This window comes from Pyxicephalus adspersus, chromosome 6, assembly GCF_032062135.1.
Source record: "Pyxicephalus adspersus chromosome 6, UCB_Pads_2.0, whole genome shotgun sequence".
Classification (NCBI taxonomy): Eukaryota; Metazoa; Chordata; class Amphibia; order Anura; family Pyxicephalidae; genus Pyxicephalus; species Pyxicephalus adspersus.
Genome location: NC_092863.1, coordinates 44,675,575 through 44,689,357, shown reverse-complemented (window position 1 = coordinate 44,689,357; position 13,783 = coordinate 44,675,575). Strand labels below are relative to the sequence as shown.

The 13,783-nt window shown below is 40.2% G+C and overlaps 1 protein-coding gene across 1 annotated transcript in view; it reads right to left on the bottom strand.

Annotated features, from left to right (window-relative positions):
• Positions 1-13,783, bottom strand: part of LIMK2 (LIM domain kinase 2) — a 26,751-nt gene extending 12,968 nt beyond the window's left edge. The window contains exons 1-3 of the mRNA XM_072415525.1: positions 13,632-13,783; positions 4,205-4,268; positions 1,048-1,153 (exon numbers count right to left, since the gene is read on the bottom strand). Of these exons, the coding sequence (XP_072271626.1) occupies positions 1,048-1,153; positions 4,205-4,268; positions 13,632-13,701 (240 nt within the window). The 5' untranslated portion in view covers positions 13,702-13,783. The remainder of the gene's footprint in view (positions 1-1,047; positions 1,154-4,204; positions 4,269-13,631) is intronic.

Here is a 13,783-nt window from a genome sequence, read left to right as displayed (position 1 = left end):
GAGGCTCGGGTTTTTAAAGTTTCTCTGAACATTGCATGGTCTAACCTTGGGGTGAATTTTCAACAGTTACTGAAAGAATGATGAACTTTAAATTATGTGGAAATGGCTCTAAAATCTATCCCAGATTGATTGGCAGCAATAATTGCTTCTCCAAGATCATTGCTGATGTCATTCCTCCTTGGCATTGTGTTAGCACACACCTGAATGCTCTATATCTACATAGTGACAAAACGTCTGAGTTACAGAAATTGTCACGCTTGATGATCATTTTATCAAGTGCATTTGATCATCAGTACCTGGTTGCTACTACCCACCTAAATCCTATAGAAGTGGTAAGGGGGTACTTCATTCTTTTAAATTCTGTTCCATGTTTTGACTTAGTCTTTGTTAATTACATATTGACACAGTAGAATGTGTCATGTGCTGTTTATGTGAGGTTCTGTTTTATAATTTGCTAAGGACCAGATGATTTCTTATGTCCTGGTACACAAAACCCAAGAATCACATGACTGCAGAAGATTGCAGTAACTGAATGTTCACTTAACCTGCTTCTAAACAGGTCAGTGAACTTTCTAAAACTTTTAAATAAACCTGCCAAAGAAATACAAGGACTTTAACACAAACCAGGTCTTCAATTTAGAAAAAAAACTTTACTATTCCGCAGTAAAAGCAATAACCCAGAGCATACTAAACATTTAAAAGACCCTTCACAGCAGTGCAGGGGGTAGTCAGGTGCAAGCTAAAGAACATTACCACACTTTCCCATGTGGTCTATATAATAAAATATTATGATAAAATTTAGGTAATGGCTAGATAGGGTTAGATTTCCATGTTAAGTGAAAGCCAAGAACCGGTGATTATTTCTTCTTCAGGTGTCAAACATTTATAACACAGCAGTTTGAGGGATTCTACTTGACTTAGAACTTCAGATGCCTGAGAAGTCTTTCAGCAGTTAGGACAACGTTTGACTATTTTTAGTGTTACACAGGTGATCATCTCCACCCACTCAGAGGTGTAGTAAAGGAAAGAAGTTTTAGCAGCTTTTACCATAGCTGGTCCTGTCAAACGCAGTTTGCAGCTCATACACTGTTCTGGCTGTACAGTCCAAGGCTCCACCGGATAGAGATGTCCTGTTGTCTCATGTTTTTTAGGGCTGAAATAAAACAAAATAAATATTTATTCCTAAGGCTGAACACAAATGTTACAAATTATTGTTCATTTCAGTACATTTGGCCTAATTGTTTCAAAATCTCAGCCAGCATTAGTACTCAAGATATACAAAACAATTGAGAACTTGGGTCATATAGTAATGTATTTATTCTTTCTAGCATTTTTGTAAATAGGATTGTACAGTTCTGCTAAATGTTCTTTGTAATAGTAGTAGAGTTTTACCTGAAGTGGCTTCAACAATCTAAGGAATAGAACTTGAGCAAATAACTTTACTTTGACTTTTTATTCTACATACTTGTTCTATAGCCCAAAATGTATGAAGGCCAAACATAAAAAGCTATTTTTAGAATGAGGTCATCAATGGCAGCTGACCAATATTGCATGTTATAAGTTACAAGTTAAAAATTTATATATTCCATTTAAAATGTTTACAAAAAGTTATTGCATACTGAAAGAAGAAAAAGCACAGGCTTGCCAATGTGCCTCATGTCATTCTCCGACCACAAAAGTTTAAAGAGCACCCAAGGTCTTGGGTTGCACACGCTCCATGCTGCCTGCACTGTCAGTGTTCTCCCAGCAGAGGGCATGCAGAAGGACATTTGTTCAGGCTGTTCACCCTTTGATGCCCAGGAAGCCCCTGCATAGATGGCACCATAAACTGGATGCCACACATAAGTGTTAAACTTTTCATAAAAACATTTTTTTAAATAGACTCCTGATTTTGTCAGCACCTTAACAAAATACTTTGATAGTGTTTACTCTTTTTTTTTAATTTTTGGAAAGATAAAGGAGTAGTTGGATTGGGTTAGAACTCCTGCAAGTATGTCCTCCATCCTCACCCTCTCAAATTGATTAAGTTACAAGTAATAGGAAATTCAAAATCGTACAGCTGACAGCAGACGAGGAGGCAAGAGGAAATCTTTCAGGAGTCATACCTGTCTTGGGAGGCAAATGTGTAATATGTGATTTTTTACCTCCTGGTGTTTCTCTGGGGCAGGAGGTAAAAACACTGAATAGGGAATAAACAGGAAAAATATAGAACTGGGTTCCTAACCATTTCCTACATGATCCAAAAGTAAACAAAGTTTTTACACACATTTTAATAGTGTCAATAGCTATTAGAGATCTGGCAAGCTCTGTGATCCCAAGGACTGATACTCGGTTTTACCAGCCTGGGGATTGGCAAAGGTTTTGCACTTCTTCCTCGTGCATAAATTAGCTCTACTCATTCTCCTTTTACACATTTTTACTGGCCAAAGAGGATCAAACTGGTAAACTAAAAGGAAAGTATAGGGGAGGGCTTAGAGACAAGATTCAACACCATTCAGAAGTTTAGAGCTTTGCCTCATCGGAAGCAGAGGATAGTGAAACCCATTGCAGCAATATGAAGGCGTTTTTGAACTCTTGCACTTCATACCTATTAGCCATTTTCAGTATTTTTAAAGTGACAGAATCTTTTAAAGAATACATAAAGCTTTGCACATATTTTATTGATAAGGATCAGGACTAAAAATAAACATTTTACAAGCTTTAAATTACATACTAAGTTGGCGCTTTTGGTAAACATGAAATACTTAATATACTATATTTCACCTTTACCATACTCGTTCAGCAGGTGGCAATCTAGGAGCAGTTGACAGAAACTTTTCTGTGATTCTTTACCTCTATATAAACAATCTATATGCTATAATAAAAATGTACTTGAACAGTTGGTTTTCATCTCAGAATACACAGAAGTGATTGTATCAGAGCATTCTCTAACCATTCTCTATTCTCTAACCATTCCTTTGTTTCAAACTCAGTGAACTCTCTATACAGAATAATTAGCGTCAGACGGGTACTGCAGGTAAAAAGTTTATACAAACTATAAAAAAACTTTACAAAAAAAAATGTAATCCATTTCTGTTTTTTTGAAATTTTGTGTCTAATGCAGATCTCAGTAGAGGCTCCAGGGGACTTCAATGGTTCGAGAAGTGCTTTTAAGACCACTATTTAACGGCATATAATTGAATAAAGATAAGCAAGATAGGTCCCTCACCAAAGGGTATAAAATAAAGAATAAAAAAAAAAATCTACCCCTGTTTTTTTCAAAAATATCACAACATGGATAACAACATGGCTTCCTCCAAAGATATATTAGAATAAACAAGCTTATCCACCCACAGACAGGAAATGTGTTCTGCACAGGATAACCAAGTAAAAATAAAGTGCCACCACATTGCCATCATGCCAAACTGTAGACATTTTTCTTAAGCATATAATAATATAAGCAATATAATAATTTCCTATGCATCTGTTACAAAGTTTCCAACACCAGCACTTATTATTTCAGGTTGACAAGAGTTAGCCACTTCCTCTAAATAGCAGTAAAATGGTCATCTTGCCTAATATGCCCCCATCATAGTTGGTTGTTGGGCTGCCTATATGGTCCGCAATGCGTGCGACAAGTGCCACTACTGGCAGGATCTCTGAACAAAAACACACGCCTTAAGAAAACAGTAAACACTTGGACATGATGCCAAAATGTAACTTGAAGCTTATTTTTGGTATTAGATGTAAGCATCAAGTAGCGGTATACAAGTCTTAGGCTTTGTACATACGTCAGATGATTCTCGTCCGATAACCGCGTGTACAGTGCTCATTGTCTGTCAGTCCATCGCCAGTCCAGGTGGATCCACAGACAACGAACGAGGTACAATCGTAAAGAAAGTTAAGGGGAGAGAGCACCGTCGTTCTCCCCCCCCCCCCCGCTCTCCATAGACAGCGTTCAGTCTTTGTCAACGACAAATATTGCACGTGTGTACAAAGCCTTAAAGCATGGTTCTATTTTCATTTCTAAAGGTCATGAAAAGCTGCAAATGTTTGCAATATAGGGGTTATTCTAAGTATCTGATCCGAGGATAAGATATATACACACCCCAAGCTGAGGAACTATTGTACAGCTCAACAATCATAAAAAACATCAGATTATTTACAGACATTCACCTCCCAAATGTTCAATATTGGCTGAAGATTGCTGACCTCCTACACTTACCAGGAGTTAATCGTCTCCATCTCAGCATCATGAGTGATTACAATGGTTTCAATGAGGGTCTTACCTGAAATGAGAAATAGAAGTGTATTTAAATTGATAACACAAACTAAATAACAAGACTATTGCTGTGTTTATACAGATGCCTATAGAGGTCCAAATAACACTGAAGTAAAAGTAATGCAGGGTAGGGGCCGCTATCCAAATTTAGGAGTGAATATTGAAGATCAGGCAGGCATCTGAGCCCAGCATCAGATCTGCGGAGTGTGTAAAAGTCATATATACCCTTTTATGTTCTTTTTGGCAATGCTACATACACACACATTTTTTTTTTTTTTTGGGGGGGGGGGGGGGGGGCCATTTAGTCTTCATTTTAATAATAATATTAATAAATATTGTCCTGACTAAGCCAAATCCTCCTTCAATTGGGTCTAACATGCTACTCCTCAGACACTGTGGACTATAGTATGGGGGAGAGCTTCATAACAAAGGTAGTCCTGCCAATCAAAAAAAAAACGGTGGGCAGGACTAGATGTGGTCAGGTGCTGACAAGCTACAAGTTTTTTTTAACCAAGAGTGACAATATGAGTATAGCCATGCCCCTGCAATGTTCTCATCCCACCATAGTGCAAGTCAACACATTCTACACACACACACACACACACACACACACACACACACACACACACACACACACTAAATAAAAATACAAAAACAAGACCCATTTAAATCAATCAAAATTATATTATAAGAAAAAAAACATCACAACAAAACAAACAAACATTAAATATGTTATACTGGCCAGGGATTTGTTTTATTATTTAGATGGAAGATTATTACTGGAAATGCTTGGCCTGACATTTTACATTTCCCCAGATATCCTCTAGGTCTAGCTCTAGTTTAGAAAAGGCAGTGTTGTTCAAGGAATGAGTGGTAAATGCAAGAATTCAGCTATAAACACTAACAAGATGACACAAGACTGATGACATGATGCAAGATGTTTTTTTCTATGCCAGATGTCAGTATTGTTGCACCAAGGAACCTATGTAAAGATCACGTCTTTGCATATACACATCTGAGGCAATACCCAGTAACATATGTAGGATGAACCGTTGCAAATTGCCTGTTAAAATTATTATTTTTCACTTTTTGGTCCTAAGAAGTCCAAATTGCTCAGGGAACCCCTGGCAACCAATGGAGGAACCCTCAGTAAAGAATTTAGTTAATCATTTCAATATAATTAATGCTTTGTAGGCCTGTCACTAATAAAGCCTTGATTTTCTTTTACCAGCATGATTTTATATACAAACTTGAATGTTTTTTTCTCCCCTAGTGACTAGTGATCGGATGACTGGTGAAGTAATATTCAGGGAGCAGCAGAAGACGTTTACAATGCACACTGACTGTATAAATGAATCAGAAGTAGGGAGATGCACACAGCACAGATTCCTCTCATCAAATCTCATTCCAGATCTTGTGAGATCACTAATCAGATGCAGCAGTGCCTTATGTCTTAAGCTGCGTACACACTTGCAATTTTTGTCGTTCACGATCTTTCACGATCCTTTCCAACGACAAGGGAGTGCACGATGCATGAACGATGCTGTACATACAGCACTGTTCATGCTCTATGGAGAGGGGAGGGGGAGAGCGACGGAGCGGCACCCTGCTGTGCGCTCTCCCCCTTCCCTTTCATTAGGATCGGTCGTCGTACATCGTCCTTGGATCCGGCAGGTCAGTCGTTCGGACGATGGACGACACCGACTGTACACACGGCAGATTTTTGCCCGATATTTGGCCGATGCCGATTATTGGGCGATAAAAATCTGCCCTGTGTACGTAGCTTAAAGCTGCGTACACACTTCCAATTTTTATCGTTGTAAATGAACGACGAACGACCGATTGGCCAAAAATCGTTCGTAAAAAAAGTAACCAACGATGCCGACGAACGAGGATAGTCGTTGGAAATGAACGACCGGACCGGCGGATCGGATTGGACGACGATCGTTGACCATCCATCATGTGTACGGTCGTTCAGTGATCGTCCATGGTCTGAGCATGTGCGGTGAACGAACGTTCGCTCACTTCCTGTGGTGCACGTCACTTCCTGTATCGTTCAAACGATCGCATCTATCGTGTGTACAATATCTTTGAACGATCGTGTCGTTATCTGTATGTACAGGATCGGTGCCATATGATCGTTCGCAGATATCGTGCATGATCGTTCGTCGTTCGTTTACCAACGATAAAAATTGGAAGTGTGTACACAGCTTTACACTTCAGATATACAGCAATGAGGCTGCAATCTCACATAGCAATAGAGTTTGTTTTCAGATGTCCCCAATATCACAACAAACCCTCGCTTCTTTTATTCAGGTCTACTTTAAATACCATTAGCAAGCTTGAAAACGGACACAAAAGGTTAATGGCTTTAACAGTATTTGGTCACTTTTTAATCCGTCCTTCTAGGTGTGTTTTTGCCAATTGTAATGTTTTCTTCATGCTGATTTGAAGAGGACAGGAAGCCAACCCAGTAACAGGCATACTCCGAATAAAATCCTGGCCAAGACACACTTCCTGTTTGTGTCACAGTGCACTATACGGCATCTGTCAGACTAAGTATGCTCATTCCTGGGCAAGCTTCCTCTGTGTCACAGCTCCATACAGAGGAAGCCAGCCTGAGAATGAACATTTCGGCCAAGGAGTATTTAGTACCTGTTTTGATGTTTTTTTTTTTTTTTTTTTTGGCCTGAACATTAATCCATGCAGTGTTTCCAAGCAGTTAGCCCATGGCGCAGAATATCATTAAGTGAACATATGTTTTAACTTTGTAAGTAATATGTGAAACATATGTTAGCAAGTCCAATGCACTTCCAATCCTAATATCCTTTACCAGAATAGTGTATCTAAACAGAATGGCAGCTAAACCCAGCCTACTTGTGTTCCCAGATTATTTCTGTATACTGTAAGAAATGATAAATGGGTCAGGAATGAAATGTGCTTTATCAACAGGTTCCCTCGGCACAAGTCAAACGAGTTAGAGCCAAGGTAATTATTAAATTATGACCAAATCAGAATGTAAAACTCTGTGTAAAGCATTGGTGAGAGTAATGCCACCAAAAACGCAATTGCTTTATTCCAAATGTTTAGGTAAGGCAGGAAACCCCAGAAATGCATTATTAATATAGCTGGTCCATGAAGCAACGCTCCATATCTGTGGTATGAGACAATACGAATGAATACCTTAGACAACAAACATGACATCTGGTGAATGGGGCTCGCTGTGCAGCAATATATGCAATATCTCAAGGCCAACACACAAGCACAATACGCACATTTTTGTCTGATGACTTAACTGGATTTTCATGAGAATTCTTCTTTTCAGTATTGTTACACCTACAGACAACAACATCCGATCTTATCTAAACCCTTTACTTCCTTTTTATCTGAAAAACGTATGCAATAAAGATATACAACATTCCAACTCCTTCTTCTGATTGCTAGTTAATGAGTAATCTGGAATGTTGGCTGCCAATATGTAGATTTTAGTGCTATACTTTTAATTACTTGTCTAGACATAAATCAATAGTGAGTGCTGAATATTTTTCCCCCAAAAAAATTCAATTCAAAAGCACCTTTTCAATTTCAGTGGTATGTGTAGCTAAAGTGTAAGTCAAGCAAGGGTGTAAAGCTGCGTACACACTTGCAATTTTTGTCGTTGGAAAGGATCTTTCACGATCCTTTCCAACGACAAGGGAGTGCACGATGCATGAACGATGCTGTACATACACCACCGTTCATGCTCTATGGAGAGGGGAGGGGGAGAGCGACGGAGCGGCACCCTGCTGCGCGCTCTCCCCTTCCCTTTCATTACGATCGGCTGTCGTCCATCGTCCGTGGATCCGGCAGGTCGGTCGTCCGGACGATGGACGACACCGACTGTACACACGGAAGATTTTCGCCCGATAATTGGCCGATGCCGATTATCGGGCGATAAAAATCTGCCGTGTGTACGTAGCTTAAGGAAGGGTTAGAACCTCTTTTAGGTTTTTGCGGTTATCAGGGGCAAAGTTAGGGCCAGTGTAGATAGCATCATTTAAATTACAAAATTTGTAATCGGGCAGGATTTTTATTGCAGGGTCACGTTGCCATGAGAACTGCGTAGCTCAGCGTATGATGCTAGGATTGAATGAACTGAATGCACGGAAGATGGCGAAGGATCGGGAACAGAAGCAACAGCAGCACCTATCTGCAATAAAAGGCCTGCCTGGTCGCAAATTTTTTAAATGTTAGGATTTAATTCCACTTTAACATTAGTTTTTACCACTTCTGAATTCATTACCCGGTTAATTTGATCTGTTTTGCATTTGCAAGGTTGTGTCAATATACAAAAGCCATCAGGTATGAAATTAAGCATGTTAACACAGGACCTTTACAGATTCTTCTTGACTTCCTATCCTGCAGACTTTTTTTAACATAAAGTGAGTGGAACATTCAAACAGTAAAACAGAACCTTCAAACAATGCAAAACGCATTGGGAATGAACACATAGATGTGAATCCAGGCTTAGAAGAGGATCATATCACCATATTGTGATGTACAGGAGAGAATCCCGGGACAGCCTGTACATCAGTCAGCATGTTACATTTACTGAAGAAAAATAATTGATAATGGAAGAACATTTTGATGCAGGTTCAGAACCAACCAAAAGTTTGGAAATATGATATCTCCCTTCTCTCTTGCTGTCCTTTGGCAGCAGTGCTAGAATACTCTTTCTGAGAATTATGGTGTCCCTGGGTTTCCTTCAGAAATGCTCAGCAGGCTGGCCAACACGTAAGGCTCCAAGTAAAACTAAAAAGAATCTGGAAAATCCTTTATTCATATAACACTAAAAAATAAAGCCTGACTTTCTATTTCTTACATTGCGGATATAATTAAAAAATAATAATATTACAACATGAAAGAAAGTTTGGCGTTAAAGGAACACCATTTATAAAGCAACTCAGGAACGGACTACATTAAGCCATCTTTAAGCCTAAAAAAACACTTGGGTCGCACAACAGTTCATTTTGGGATACAGAGTGATGAGAAAGAAGGTTTCATTATCTTGACCTTTTGACATGTTGTGCTTGTGGGTGCTGAAAAGATTCTCTTACGTCTATTGCCACCTTTAGCCAGGGATACTAAACATAATAAAGTTATGTTTTGTAGCCTAGCTTAATTTTTTTTTAAATTTGGCCATAAAGTGACACTGCTTCCTCTTGGGCCATCTAATGCTAAAATGCTGCCCATGAACTAGCATACTATCACTTTGCTATGGAAGCCTCAAATACCTGACTTGGAACAGTAAGCCTAATCCAACTATGAGCCAGGAACCCAATAACACTTATAGCTTGCACTAATTTCATACCAGGTCTCAAAAAGAATACATCTCTAAACTGGAAACTCATTTTGACAAATATCTCCAATTTCTGAAGCTCATTGGCAGGCCTTTCTCTGAATATTACTGTTAATCAGATCATTTTCATTGAATTTTTTCAAAGCATCTAAACAAAGGACCCATGAAAGGCCAACCAACATTGGAAGATGATGTAGGTGAGGACGCGAGGACACAATCCTGAGATTATGATTCTTTGGCACTAGCGTAAAGCTACATACACACTTCCAATTATTATCGTTGGAAAACGAACGACGAACGTTCATGCACGATATATATGAACGATCGTATGGCACCGATCCTGCACATAGAGTTAACGACACGATCGTTCGTAGATATTGTACACACAATAGATACGATCGTTTGATAGAGGAACTATGTGCACGACAGGAAAGTGAACGGACGTTCGTTCATCACGCATGCTCAGCCCATGGACGATCAACGAACGACCGTACACACGAGCGATGTTCAACGATCGTCGTCCAATCCGATCCGTCGGTCCGGTCGTTCGTTTCCAGCGACTTTCCTCGTTCGTCGGCGTCGTTGGTTACTTTTTTACCAACGATTTTTTGCCCAATCGATCGTTCGTCGTTCGATTGGAACGATAAAAATTGGAAGTGTGTACGCACCTTAATTCTATTTTTCATCTGTGTTAAGATCTGACAAACCAAAAAAAAAAAAAAACCTTCTACACTTTCAGGGAATATAGGAATATAATACCTGAATGACCAGTACTACAGGCAAACGAAATCTTAACTGCCATGGGACATATTTTAGGAAAAAGCCTAAAAATAACTTATTCATCCTCCTCATCCAAGGATATCTGATCTTTAACTTCTTTTTTAGTTCTTGAAGTTTAGATATGCTTTATATCAATTATTCTAAAAAAGCAGTGTTTAAAAAAAATGTGTGCAGAAAAATTTTATCAACCTTAGGCTGATCCATACAAATATAATAAAGTCAAGGAACTGTACACATGTAAAACATGAGAAAGGCCAAATGTTTACATGTGCTGCAGATATATATTAGACAGGTTCTAAATATTTATTGTATATACTACAATCAGGTACGTGTCATTGAAGATGAAGGCAACACAGGGCAGGTCATTTACCCTCAATTAAAGCGTTCAGTAATGTCTGCTGACTATAAACATAAATTGGTTTAAGTCCTAGTTAAACATGACACATTTAGTTTAATTACGTGTTGACCAATCTATTGGTAACAGAAACACTGGCAACTATCAGCAACATGTTGGGAGATGCTTCTACGTGATTGAACATCTTTTATGTAGCTAAGCCCTTAGGGATCATACGTATAGATGATGGGTGGAGAGGCCAGACCAGAGAACACAAATATCACTGCCATCCACAGACACTGCACACAGTGTTCATTTTAGCACAATGCAGTGACATGCAAATCTGATGCCCCACCAAGTGCCTTTGCTTGTTGGCCATATGACTCAATACTTCTTGACATCCTTAAGAAAAGATCACTATATCAGCAAAGTGGACTGAATGCCCTCTAGGTAAACACACCTACACTGGTAAATCTTTCGTTGGCTTTGAAGAAAGGTGTGAGTACTTCTGACACACCTGCTGCAAACCCTTCCCTCCACCATGCGTTTTCTACCTACACCAGAGATTCTCAATCAGGGTTCCTACAGAGGTTGCCAGGGGTTCCTGGAGCAAGGAGCAGATTAAGCATCTCTCTTCCTATTGTGTGATACTTCCCCTACCCTCTAGATTGTAAGCTCTTTGGGGCAGGATCATCTCCTCCTCCTGTGTCACTGTCTGTACAGCATTTGCAACCCCTAATAAATGTACAGTGCTTCGTAATATGTTGGTGCTATATAAATCCGGTTTAATATTATTAAAGTGTCACTGATAATGGTTTGGCTATCTGTAGGGATGACATTCTTCCCACTGTCCACCAATGTAGGTGGAATTCTTCCTACTGATCACCACATATACTGTGAGCTGTGGATATAGTAATTATAGTTAAGGGTTCCCTGAAGACCCGATACTTATTTCATGGGTTACCCGATGTTAGAAAAAGTTGGGAAACATGATCTAGACAGGTAAGGACATTCCCGTCTTCAAGAACACTGCAAATCTACAACAATCCAGACCAGTGCCATTGTAATGAATTTTGTGAAGGTGTCCCCATGCAGCATGGTAATAATCCATAAACCTGCACTGTACCAAAGTAATAATATCACCCGTTTATGTAAAGTGCACCAGACTCCTATTTGCTAAGTTTTTATCATATAAGCATACCATTATATAAATAGTTTTGTTATGGTTTCTCATTATGTTATCTATAGCTTCCCATTTATAGATGGAGGTCGTACAATTGCTCCCCACCTATGTCTTGTGACTACATGTCTTGTCTCCGCATGTATTTACAACATGATTTCCATGGCAATACAAGGATTGTGGGAAAAGCACCCTGGCATCTATTGTACTTCCTGTTTGGATGTCACATGATCACACCCGACTGACCCAGAGATAAGAGGAAACAGCTGCAGCGCAGTGTGAAAGAACATTTGTCCCATGACACAGATTTTCTGTCTATCACTTTGCATTGCTCTCTGAAGCAGACAGGTATTAGAAATTGCCTTGTTCAGTGTTGGGTAGTGTTAGGTTTTAAAGTTTATCTAAACCCAAACCTTTTATTCCTTAACTGGAATAGAGACCTAATTGTTGTCTGTGGAGACTCTCACTGTGTGCAGACCACCACTAACTACTCCTTAAGCCATACAAAACCCATAAATAGGGAAACATTTCTGTATGTTGGAAGGGAAAGGCCCCCGGTTAAGTTTTCTGTCTGTGCCCCTGCTGGGGGATCCACCCCCTTTATTTTTACTGGTGGCCTGGGCATTATCTGCATGGAGTTTGTATGTTCTCCCTGTGTTTCCGCCAGGTACCTGGGCATGCGTGAGATTGGCAATCTTTCCCTGCTGCACATGAGATGGTCATGTGCAGAAGGAGCACCCAAGAGCCTCCCGGGATGTGTGACAAAGGTATCACAGGGGGCTTTGCGCTCCCATTCATTCCTGATCGCCTAGGTAAATGAAAATTAGGGGTGGTGCTGCACTTTTTTTTTTACAAACTGAATGTTACTGACCTTACATAAAGGGGTTATCTACTCTTTTAGGTAAAGTGACAATTCAGAGTTTAGGTACGCTTTAGGTTTCCTCCCACACTCCAATAATGCAGTTAGGTTAACTGACTGACCTTAGCCTGGGGTAATGACATATGACTATGGAAGGGACATTAGATTGTGAGCTACTTGGAGGGACAGCTAGTGAGAAGACTATGGACTTTGTACAGCTCTGTGTAACATGTTGGCGCTATATAAATGTAATGATAACAAGTATGTTCTCCATGGTCACCAGACAGGTGAGGAGAAATCTTCTAGTGAGGTCACCAGACAATCTATAACTCCTCTCCATCACCCAATACACACTGCCATGGGAATTCCTCCTATAGACAGGAAGTGAAGAGAAGTCTGTGGGGGAATCACCTTATGGGGAGGTAACTCTCTCACCCCATTCAAAACAAAAAGAAAAAACAAGTTTTACATAAAAATATTACTACAGCTCCCCAACTAATAAGAACACATTCCATTCCATCGATAGAAGTTTTGTACATTTGTGTATTTATTATTGTGCAGCCAGGCAGAGGAGGAGGAGGGGTTCCCATACAATGCAGATCTGCCCCTCCATGCCCCATACACAGCCGATCTCTCTCTATACGATGGGAGTGCCTGTATACCACCAATCACGCGGAGAACAAAGGAATTCCCATCCCGGATTATACAATGGCTGTGCTGCACAATAACACGCACAGGATATGAGCCGACACACCGACTTCCAGCACTTTTATCCGGCTCCAGGTACCCGGGGCACAGCCCTTCCATGGTGATGGCGGCACCGCGCCTCTATATGAGACCCGGCATCCTTCCCCATAGCCCTCCCGTCTCTTCACCTACCCGCAGCTCCGAGCTCCCCGGGCCGCTCCTGCTTCATACACACACAGTCGATGACATCTTCGGGTGACATCACCGTATGGGTCCCGGTGAGGGTCAATCCTTTACCTGCACCGCACACCTCCCTTTCGGCCAATTCTCATCTCTATGCCACG